Consider the following 12,067-nt stretch of genomic DNA (forward strand, 5'->3'; position numbering starts at 1 on the left):
TTTTGAGCATTTTTTCACATGCTTATTGGCCATTTGTGGCCATTTCTTCTTTGGAGAGATGTCTATTCAAGATCTTTGTCCAGTTTTGAATTGCGCTTTTTATTGTTTTAGGAGGTCGCTATGTATTCTAGATATTAATCCTTTATCAGATATATGATTTGCAAATATTTTCTCCCATTCTGTGGGTTGCCTTTTTACTGTCAATAGTGTCTTTTGATGCACAAAATTTTTTAATTTTCATGAAGTCCAATCTGTCTGCTTTTTCTTTCATTACCTGTGCTTTTTGTGTCATATCCAAGAAATCATTGCCAAATCCAATGTCATAAAGCATTTGTCCTGTTTTCTTCTAAGAGTTTTATTGTTTTAGGTCTTACATTTAAGCTTTTTCTCAATAGAGCTTCCTATCATCACTTCCTATCATCAAGCTACTGGCTTTGCTTTTGACATTTCAAGGTTTACTTATTATCCAGTTGTCTTGACTTTTGTTAAAAAAAAAAAAAAGATTCATGCAAGAAAAATGTCAAGAGAATTATGGCTAAATGAATATTGAACCAGCCTTTCGGGTAAGGTAATGTCAGAATATAATTCTTCTACAGTGATAAAGTAGCATGCTGTGCTATGGACCATGTAAAAATGGACTAAATATGAAAACTGGTTTTTTTTTTTAGCGGTCGAGATGTAACTGGATTTAAAAAAAAACCTTACTGTTCAGAAATACGAAAAATTGTTTTGTTCAGTATCACAACAGATTTCCCAATGGTTTTCTTGTTTAGCTCACAATCTCCTTGCAGGTTATACTATTTCAGTAAGGTCTCACTACTGTCATTTCTTACCATGCACTTTTTTTTTTTTTTTTTTTTTACTGTTTTTCAAGAGTCTAAGGACCATGCCCTCATTGTAGATGGCCTCAGTTATTTATTTTGCATAATTCTAAATTATTATACTATGAGAAATTATGCCTCATCACACAGCCATTGTTAATGAACCTTTAGAACGGGGTTTCTCAGCCTTAGCACTAGTAACATTTTGGGCCAGATAATTCTGTGTTGAGGGCGGATGGGGTCTGTCCTGTACGTTGTAGGATCTTTAGCAGCACCCTGGCCCCTACCCACTAGATGCCAATAACATACCCCCCCATCCCTTGCCAGGTGTGACGATCCCCTCAGGGGCAAAACTGCCCCTTTGAGAACCACTGCTTTAGACAAATTATTAAGGAGAGAGTATCCCGAGTATCCCATACTCCACTTCTGAATCTGAATAACCACTGGCAAGAGATGATGATACACAGAGACCATTTTAATCTTCTCATTAGTCATTATGATGTTTTTCCTATGCAAAAATAAAACTGACAAAATTGCAGCCCACTGTGACTCATGTTTCAGTAAGCCAAAAGAAGATTTCTATAAAATGTATTTACATGTAAAATTTTAAAGTAATAGTAATGGAGACATAATAAGAGGGATCGGGGATATATACATGCTATGACAGCCAACTGGCAATTTAAACTCATCTAACGAGGAGACTTTCACTCACTAAATAGCATTAAACACCTGCCTAAAATAAAAGGCAAATTAGACAGGATCCCTTCTGCCTTCTAAGGAGTGTTGAATTGAACTTAGATCTGTTACTATAAATAAATAAGGCAGTTGTTCTCTCAAGAGCTGAGTTCGAAATCGAATACAAGATTTCTGTCAGTATTTTCTTCCTGGTCATAGCTGAGTCAGGGACATTAAAGATGAAAATTTATTTTTTCTGTTTTTGTTGGTTTGAATTTTATTTTATTAATTTTTTTATACAGCAGGTTCTTATTAGTCATCAATTTTATACACATCAGTGTATATATGTCAATCCCAATTGCCCAATTCATCCCACCACCACCACCACCACCACCCCCCCACTCCTTTCCCCCGCTGGTGTCCATACGTTTGTTCTCTACATCTGTGTCTCAATTTCTGCCCTGCAAACCGGTTCATATGTACCATTTTTCTAGGTTCCACATATATGCGTTAATACGCGATATCTGTTTTTCTCTTTCTGACTTACTTCACTCTGTATGACAGTAGAGATGAAATTTTAACTTGTCTACCTGTGATACATGATACTGTATTGAATAAGTAAGTAGTAATAGGCTAAGACCAGATTATGTCTAAAGGCCCTTGCAACACTAATATTCTAGTACTGTAACTGTTGGAATGAAAGAGATAAAATTGAAACATCACAGGTATGTAACAATGTGCTTATACATAATTACAATACCACCTTTAATTTTAGAAGATGGTTTTCTCACAGAACAATTTAGTAGTATCCACAGACGTGTTCTTAAAATGGGATTCACTTAGTTGTCATGGACACTTCCAAGATCAAAGATAAAAAGATGCTACCAGAATTTATATAGAAGGTGGTTCTATTAATTGTGGGAAAAAGTGGACAAAAGGATTGAAATGAATGTTAAGGATATGCTACTGCATGTCGACACGAGTTATCTGTTGTATGATTTCACAATGGAAGGTAGGCTGTAAAAATAGTTAATAATTATTCAGTTTACGCATCTACAAAATAAAGTAAGCCTTAAAGGAGTTCCCAGTTCCCATTTTTCATTTTTTAAAAATGTTCCTTATAGAAAAGTAGCATCACATTCGATCATTATCATACCAAGTAGTCAGCTTATTTACTACAGCAATATATTATACTTAAGATTAGCTCTTACCCAATGAATACAGGACAGAGAGAATTTTTAAATGTGTACCTTTACTAAATGAAATCAGTCTTCAAATACAACAGGAATTTCCCAGCACAGTCAAAAGATGAACTTAACTGTTGATTACAAAGCAGAATTAATTGACAGGATACAAACATTAGATTTTTACTAGTACAGTTTAGATAATATTTTGTGCTGCTATTTTTAAAAGATCAAATGTTATTCAGCCAGTTATTACTTCAGTCATGCAGGTAGATGTTCTAATGGGCAGTCTATTGAGATAAACTGATGTTAGTGTCTGTTAATCTGTTGAAGCTTGCATCAAATTTTAAACACAATTTACATTTTCATAATTTTATAGGTGCCATAAGAATTATGTGCCTTTTAACTAAATTCCTACTACAGCCCCTAGGGAAGTGTCACTTATTTGCGTTTCCAATATGAATTGGTACTATTATATTTGCCCATTTATAGATAACTGGAACAAAAAGCCCAAGAGATCCAACAATTGAAACCAGAAGAAAAGTCCACAGAAACATCCGATCAAGAACCTGGGCTATGAATTTCCAATCTTCAACAACCTGTATCAAAAAACAAAAAACCCATGTTAAATAATTAAGACACAAAATTCGTAAATTTACACATCGACTTGTAATATAAGTGGGTTATTCTGATAGAATTTTAATAAAATATAGTACTTAGATATTTTAAAATAAACTTTAAAACATCTTTTTAATTCTTACTATATACAGTTATCTTTATTACTTGTTCGGCCCAGTATTGTTTACTTCTTTTAATTTTTGAAGATAATCCAGCCTGAAGTTAATTTCATGACAAATTAAAAGTTGGTTCAGAATAATATGTGTTCAACAGCTGTTAATCTTCTTCCTCACCCCACCTGCTTTACTTTCCTAGGATTTCCTAGGGACCATTTGAACCTAAGCTCATGAGTTCAGAGCTTCTGGTGAGCTCATTCCCTCCCTGTTTTCGCAGCCCAAGCAGGGAGCTGGCTCAGCAGGTGTGAGTGACCTCAAGGGAAGGGCAGGCTGAGACCAGGCCCCGAGCACCAGAGGTTCCCTCCCACCAGGCCACTTCCTTGACCACGAGCTTCCCTAGCCCCTTTTCTCTATGAAGCACCGGGTCTTCTACAGGAACTGTGCCCCAAGTTTCACGATAATGTAGAATTTAATGGATTATAAACACCCTACTGCTTCTCTACTTATAAGTTTTTCCCCTGTAAATAAACCCCATTTACTGGCCCTCTTGGAAGGAGCTCGGATCCTTTTGCACAACACTTTGCAGACAGTCATTAAATCCCATCTCAATCCATATCATTATCTAATATCTGTATTTTAAAATATTTATTTATTTATTTTTGGCTGTGTTGTGTCTTCGTTGCTGCGCACTGGCTTTCTCTAATTGCAGCGAGCGGGGGCCACTCTTCGTTGTGGTGCGTGGGCTTCTCATTGTGGTGGCTTCTCTTGTTGTGGAGCATGGGCTCTAGGCACACGGGCTTCAGTAGTTGTGGCTCATGGGCTCTAGAGCACAGGCTCAGTAGTTGTGGCGCACAGGCTTAGTTGCTCCACGGCATGTGGGATCTTCCCGGACCAGGGCTCGAACCTGTGTCCCCTGCATTGACAGGCAGATTCTTAACCACTGCGCCACCAGGGAAGGGAAGCCCCTAATATCTGTATATTTTAAGACTCCATTGATAGCTTCACCTTATAAACTAATTATACTTACACCAAATAGAAACTTTATGATCCACAAGCATTAGAAGTTTATTAGATTAAAACAACATTGTAAATCAACTACAATAAAATTTTTTAAAAAGTTTATTAGAAACATATGTCAAATGTCCCTTTGGGGGGAGGGCTGTTATTTTACCGGATTCATTCCACCTGCTTACCACGCCTGCTAGAAATTTTTCCATTTAAAAAGGCTTTAGAGATTAGAATTCATATACATTTTTTATTCTAGGTACTATTTTATTATTTTTTGATTATATTAGTTTCAGGTGTACAACATAGTGATTCTAAATTTTTATAGATTATACTCCATTTAAGTTATTATAAAATATTGGCTGTATTCCCTGTGCTGTACAATATATCTTGATAGCTTTTTTATATATAGTAGTTTGTACCTCTTAGTCCCCTGCCCCTACCTTTCCCCCCTCTTTCCTTTCACCACTGGTAACCACTAGTTTGTTCTCTATATCTGTGAGAGAATTCATATAATTTTAATGCGACTATTCAAAGTAAATTCAATTATGAAAATAGTACTATAGTCGTAGCTTTAAAAATATTACACAGGGCTTCCCTGGTGGCGCAGTGGTTAAGAATCCGCCTGCCAATGCAGGGGACGCGGGTTCGAGCCCTGGTCTGGGAGGATCCCACATGCCTCGGAGCAACTAAGCCCGTGAGCCACAGCTACTGAGTCAGCATGCTACAACTACTGAAGCCTATGCGCCTAGAGCCTGTGCTCTGCAACAAGAGAAGCCACCGCAATGAGAAGCCAGTGCACCGCAACGAAGAGTAGCCCCTGCTTGCTGCAACTAGAGAAAGCCATGCGCAGCAACAAAGATGCAACGCAGCCAAAAATAAATAATTTTTAAAAATTACACAACAGAAATAAAGAATAGCGACAAGACTGAAATATTACACGTTTTGAAAGAAAACTCCAGTTCAATATGATCACATTAATAAAATGTATTCATAGTTCAATTCTTGCATTTTAAATATTAACCTTAAATAAGGAGCCAGTGAGTTATTTTTCTATAATAAAGTTTTGAGCAAATTTTTGTTTTTAAGCAAATTAAGCATATTATTAAGTACTACACTAAGCTTCACTTGTACACGTTGATGTATAATATATAACACCTGAGAATACCTTACTGCTTTTGATTTCGCTAACATTCTTATAAGTGAACAACAAAAAGATTTATTCTAGAAAAATATCTTGGCTGTATTTATAAAGGCTCCATTAGACTCATTCTTTAAAAAATGAAATCACTTTTGATAAACTATAATGCAGTTGTGCCTGCAGATTACTATAGAATCCAGAAACAAAGTTACTGAAGATCAAATTAAAACAGTTAATCATGTCAGAGCCAAAAACCAAACGGCAGGATTACTATGCCTTAGAATAACAGAACAGTCAGCATAACACAAAGTGTTTTCAAAAGTCATCCAAGATGCTGATGGGGGAAAAGGAGACGTGAGATTTGTGTACATGCCACATTTTGCAGATGTTTTAACCAAAATTTTAGTAAAGATCTTTCACAGAACAGTGTGTCAACATCTCTGGCCCTCAATCTATACTTAGTCTTAAGGGTCATGCTGTTTGCCCGACTTAGAATTAAAACAGATCTGCATTTGTAAATATACGCGGTCACAGACCTCACGGACATCATTCTCCTTCATGACGTGTCTTGTGATGTAGCGAATGGAATCAAGTGCAGCTTCCAGTGTGTTTCTAGATTTTGGTCCACGGCTGCTCTCAGTTTCCTCCTTCTGACTGAAGCACCTATCTACATGACTTCGCATGCAAAGCAGTGTTGGAAGCTTCTGAAGAAATATCTTGCGGACCCACGGAGCCATAGCGTTATGTGTTGAGGAAGAACGGTGATGGATGTTGATAGCAAAGACAGTGACCATGATGGATAGTGTCACAAAGATCATGGTAAACACCAGGTATTCTCCAATTAGAGGTATGACTTTGGAAGATGAGGGTATGATCTCTTCAATAACAAGAAGGAAGACAGTCAGAGACACGAGTACTGAAGTGCAGAGACAAATCTTTTCACCTTCATTTGAAGGAAGATAGAAGACAAGTATGGTTAAAAACGAGAGCCCAATACAGGGTATAATAAGGAACAAGGTATAAAAGAGAGGCAGACGCTTAATTACAAATGAGTAAGTGATGTAAGGATACCAGCAACAGCTGTCGGTTCTGTTTCCTTTGCTTCCTGTTGCGCTCACAATTTCCCATTCTCCATTATCAAAAAAATCTCTCTTGTCAACATCTTGATCCTCCAAAATTATATCAACCTGTGATCCATCGTAAGTCCAAGAACCAAATTTCATGGAACAGTTTTGGAGATCAAACGGGAAAAATGTGACATCAATGGTACAGGAACTTTTGTAGTTTGCCGGTGGAGTCCAGGTAACAGTGCCATCGTACCTGACGACAGTTTTCGTACTGGCCCCTTCAAAACGTCCATCTGCACTGAAATACACACATGCACAGTAACAATGCAGAGATTAAACAACCTGGGCGTGCGTTTTACAAGCCTAATATAAAAGAAAACCTATACCATAGCGCGAAATACTTTTTAAATTATTACACTTGGGATATACCTGCTCCACGTAGGGGACTCTAGTTTAAAGACACTGCCCTTAAATATCTAACTCCATTGAAACTAAACCCCTATGTCCATGTCTACTCCAGGACTGACAGATCTATATTCACAGAATCCTGAGATTCAAGTGGTTGAAATGATTTCACTTTGATTACACACAAAATGTAATTAGGCTAATTTATAACAATGGATGTGCACAGAGCCAGAACCTGAATCCACATTCCTAGACGTCCCCTTCTCCCCTCAGTGTTCTTCTCCCTCCATGACAGATACTGGACGCTTCCTACACTGACAGGGAAAGAACAATAGCCCCAAACTGGGCACAGCCCTGGAAAACAGCCGTCCCTCTCCAACTCTGCCATCGTGTGAACTCACGCACTGGAGAAGTCTAGCAGGAAACATCACCACCAACATGAGCTATCTTCGAAATATTGCTCTCTATCTTAAAATTCGTGTGACTTTTGCACACTCCTATGTGATATATCCATGTTAAATATCCAAATGTTTGCAATGACTTAGAGTAAGATGATGCTCCAGGAAGCTGCATCATGCTTTGTTCACTCCTTCCATGTTGAGAAGCATGGAGGTAAAGGTTTGAAAAGTGAAAGGTATTTTTTGCTTAGCATTTGCTCTGTCCTCATGTCAACGCCTTCTTGCAAACAAGACAAAGTGCACTAGGATAAGCACAAATTCCCAGAAATGTCCTGGAGTGGTTGGTCCTAGAAAAAAATGAAACTGGCACCCAGAAGTATCCTCTCCCCTAAGTTAAAAACCATCCTCAAAACACACTTAGGTAGAATACCTACAAATATGAGTTAATAGTTAATCCAACATTCCTCATTCTGGGAGATTCTTGTACAGTATTTAAAGCAAAATTAGAAGGATGCATATTTAAACATAAAGCATGACCTTAACTATTTTTACCAAAAAATTACCCTACATAATTACCTTAACTATTTTTACCAAAAAATTACCAAAAAATCTGGAAGGCAGTCTGCCAAATATGTAGTCTAGAAAATAAGAGTGTAAATGGGGATGTCAGGCTACTCCCCACGCACCACGTGTGAGCTGTGTGATCCTGGACAAGTGTAACTATCTTCGGCCTCCATTTTCTCATCTGTCAAATAGATGTGATCGTACCTAGTTCATAAGGTTATCTTGAGAACTGAATGAATAAAGATAAGGCACTGAGCGTCATGCCAGGCACAGAGTAAGCCCACCATGCGTGTAAGTTTATAACAGTGGTTGCCACCAAGTGATGGTAATAACGGGATTGATTATATTCCCCCCAACTTCCTTATGCCTTTTTGGACTTCCCAAATGTTTTACAAATTTTTGAAATCCAAGAACACTTACGATCAGAAAACAATATACCAAAAAAGGGAGAGGATCCACAGAACCTATCTGTAGGTTCATGAAATGAGAGAACACGAGATGAAGTCCTCTGACTTTATAGCTAAACAATTTTCAAAAGGAAGAAAAAATTACTAGTGCCTAATAGTAATACAGTTGTTTTCTTTTGAAAACAAAAAATGGTATTCTGGATATAACTTACTTATCAAACAAAACAATGTCTGGAGTCCAGAGAGAGTCTGAAGGGACTCGTATAACTTTTATTCCACTGTAGTCATCAGGGTTCCATCTCAATTTTACATCTATCCATTCCTTTAAAACAAAGAAACCTGACTCAATTTCAATAAAATTAACAGTCAAAAACACTGAAAGCTATACTCTCTTTGCCAAATCCAGACATTTCAGACACGAAGTCACCTCTACTCCCAATAAAGAAAACTCACCTCCACGTCCTTCTTATGGGCACTGGAGGATATAGCCCTGTCCCCTCATGTGGTGGCTCTAGCCATGGTCCTCAGGAGACACAGGCGAGGACCAGAGCTGCGTACATTCATGGATCTGCTCAACACCTCTTCTCCCACCAGCTGACCATGCCCAGGAGCTGCAGCCATGGGCACCTAAAGTCCAAGTTCAAGGGAAACATTCTCTTTTCTAGCTGTCTTGTCAATGACTGGCTGGACTGGTCCATGCAAAGAGCAGTTGGATTTATTACACATTCCACATAGTTAAACACCTTGTCCCACCTCCACACAGTAACAATTCTGTGATCACGTCAAGACTTGCACCCCGGGCTTCCCTGGTGGCGCAGTGGTTGACAGTCCGCCTGCCGATGCAGGGGACACGGGTTCGTGCCCCGGTCCGGGAAGATCCCACATGCCACGGAGCGGCTGGGCCCGTGGGCCATGGCCACTGAGCCTGCGCGTCCGGAGCCTGTGCTCCGCAACGGGAGAGGCCACAACAGTGAGAGGCCCGCGTACCGCAAAAAAAAAAGACTTGCACCCCAAGGAAAGCACACATGTCTTTCAGGAATTGGGGGTTAGGAAACTGGCAGTAGGTATTAAAAATCAGCAATTATAAAGAACAAAGGGAAGCACTCAACAGCAGTTGGGGACATCTGGCCCAGAAAGAAAAGAAGTCCTTTATATAAGAGAGACTATGAACATAAAAATAAATCATTACATTCTTGCCTGTTCCCATGTCACTGAAGAGTAAAAGCCAAAATCCTACAGTGGCCTAGAAGCCACTACTCATATCCTATGCTAGGAACACCCATCGGCCTCCTGTTGCTTCACTGACCTCATCTCCTACACCCGTCCCATGGCCACTCACCTCCAGCCAGCTGGCTTCTTTGCTGCTCCCTGAACACGCCAGGCACCCTCCAGCCTCAGGACCTTTGCACGTTTGTGTCCCCTCTGCTTGGAACAGTCCTCCTCCAGATACTCACATAGCTTGCTTCTCCCCCTCCTTCAAGTCTTTGTTCAAATATTACCTTCTCAGTGGTACTTCCCCTGCCCATCCTATTTAAAAGTACAGTCCCCAACCCTCCCTATCTGCTCTCCCGGTGTATTTTTCTCCAAGCTTGTCAGCTTGAAAGGTACTATACAACTTCCTATTTATTCCCCCCATTGGAATGAAGTTCATTGAGGGCCTAGCCTTTTGTCTGTTTTGTTCACTGCTGTTTCCCCAGTGCCCAGAACAGTGCCTGGCATCTAGCGGGCACTCAAATAATATTAACTGAATGAATACAAGACTCCATCTACCTCATCCTTCTGCCTCCTGCCAACCCACCAAGACCAGATACTCATGCTACAAACCCTATAATAACAGTGGCACCAGTCAACAGTTGGGTGGCCCCTTGAATTTTATACATACCTGCTTCAACCAGACATTGGTTGTCATTAACTGATTTTTCTCATCCTATGAAATAAAAATTTAAATAAGGCTGATTATTTCAATTATGGAAACAATAATTCTTTAAATAAGAATTTTCTCAGTTTTATATAAACACTCCTCTATATATAGTACCTACGTTCTGTTCATCAATCTGGTTCTCTAGAAAAGCAGGATATTTTTACCAGCCTAATTTCACATTACTCCTTCCAACATACTCTGTATTTCAGATAAGCTGCCCGAAAGGACACCATTGGCATTTTTAGATTTAATATTAATAGTCTCGGCTACTACATTTCCTCAAATCTAAGATGCAATCTAAGAATCACAACATTATTTTATGTACTTAGCACTGAGAAAGAAAAAGGGTGATAATGACTTGTAAGTTGTCATTAATTATAAGACATCTTGACTTCAGAAGTGCTAAAATGTGGAAAAATGTGCATCTTACAATCAGTGAGATACAATGTGTGCATTCTTGAGGGACTATAACTTGTCATTTGCTTCTGCTGAGGCACATATTTGAATCTCTCCATGGAGCTGTTACGTAGAAAACAATATGGATGTCAGAGCCTTGAATGGCAACTTCATAAAGCTTTTACATCCTACTTTTCTAGAGGACCAGGGGTCCTTGCTACTTACACCTTCCTGCTGTCTTACCTTCACTTACGCCAGTTCTTCACTGAATTTTCAAGGCCTAATTAAAGTGATAACTCTTTCATTAAGTTTTACTGAAATATCATGAAGCCAACTGAACCAGTAAAAGATCACCATGATCATCAACCACAAACAGACCCTGTGTAGGATACAATGCTCAGAGCACACAGACACACAGAAGCACGAGGCAATCCCTACAGTTGGGTAGAGAGGATGGGATATAAATAGCTTAGGTGACTGGAGTGTTTCCATTCCCTATCCCATCCGAACAACAGGTGAATGACCTAGGAGAAAGGAAGAGGCCAGAAGGAAGCACATCCCTAGGGACAAAGACAGCTGTTAGGTCCCTACATGGAAAGAATGGGTCCTAGGAAATACAGCATGGCCATCCCTCTGACACTGTGTCTTCCAATGAGCAATTTTCCTTGATTAAAACACTAGAGCTGGAAAGGACCTAGAGATTTTATCTACTGTAATCCCTTCATTTTGCAAATATGAAAACTGGCCCAGTGAGGCAACTTGATTAAAATCACACCACCAATTAGTGGTAAAACCGATTCTAAAACTCAAAACTCCTAAATTTAAACGCTACACCACCAGCTCTACCGTCCACCCCAAAGTCACACACCATCCAGAATAACTGCTGAGCCCTGTATTAGAATATGCCTTTCAGACAAAAGTTCTAACCAGAGGCATTAAAAATTAGGAAAGTTCTGGTAAACATATTACCTGTGATGCTGCATGGCAGTAGGTCGTCTTTGAGAATCTAATGAAAATTATAGACCTTTTCACCAGAAAAATGTGAACACACATAGATTTTGCTCTGTGAGCTAGGACCTAGTCCGTACTTAGTATCTTTAATAGTAACATAGATAAAAGAAAAACCCGTAAGTTCACAACGGGCCCCAAAGATATGGGTTAGCCATGGCCTTAGGGGGATACAGCCTCTTTTAACCTCAAGTATCTCTTGAGCATCTATCACGTGTTCAACACAGTGGAGGATGCAACAAAAACCAAACTGAGGGACTTCCCTGGTGGCACAGTGGTTAAGAATCCACCTGCTAATGCAGGGGACACAGGTTCGACCCCTGGTCCGGGAAGATCCCACA

At 39.3% G+C, this 12,067-nt stretch overlaps 1 protein-coding gene across 1 annotated transcript in view; it reads right to left on the minus strand.

Annotated features, from left to right (window-relative positions):
- Window positions 1–1,895: 1,895 nt before the first annotated feature.
- CHRNA5 (cholinergic receptor nicotinic alpha 5 subunit) overlaps window positions 1,896–12,067 on the minus strand; it is a 54,849-nt gene continuing 44,677 nt past the window's right edge. Inside the window, exons 2-5 of the mRNA XM_033852043.2 lie at window positions 10,284–10,328; window positions 8,614–8,723; window positions 6,097–6,925; window positions 1,896–3,279 (exon numbers count right to left, since the gene is read on the minus strand). Coding sequence (XP_033707934.1) covers window positions 3,118–3,279; window positions 6,097–6,925; window positions 8,614–8,723; window positions 10,284–10,310 — 1,128 coding nt within the window. The 5' untranslated portion in view covers window positions 10,311–10,328 and the 3' untranslated portion in view covers window positions 1,896–3,117. The remainder of the gene's footprint in view (window positions 3,280–6,096; window positions 6,926–8,613; window positions 8,724–10,283; window positions 10,329–12,067) is intronic.

The sequence above is a fragment of the Tursiops truncatus genome, chromosome 2 (genome assembly GCF_011762595.2).
Source record: "Tursiops truncatus isolate mTurTru1 chromosome 2, mTurTru1.mat.Y, whole genome shotgun sequence".
NCBI lineage: Eukaryota > Metazoa > Chordata > Mammalia > Artiodactyla > Delphinidae > Tursiops > Tursiops truncatus.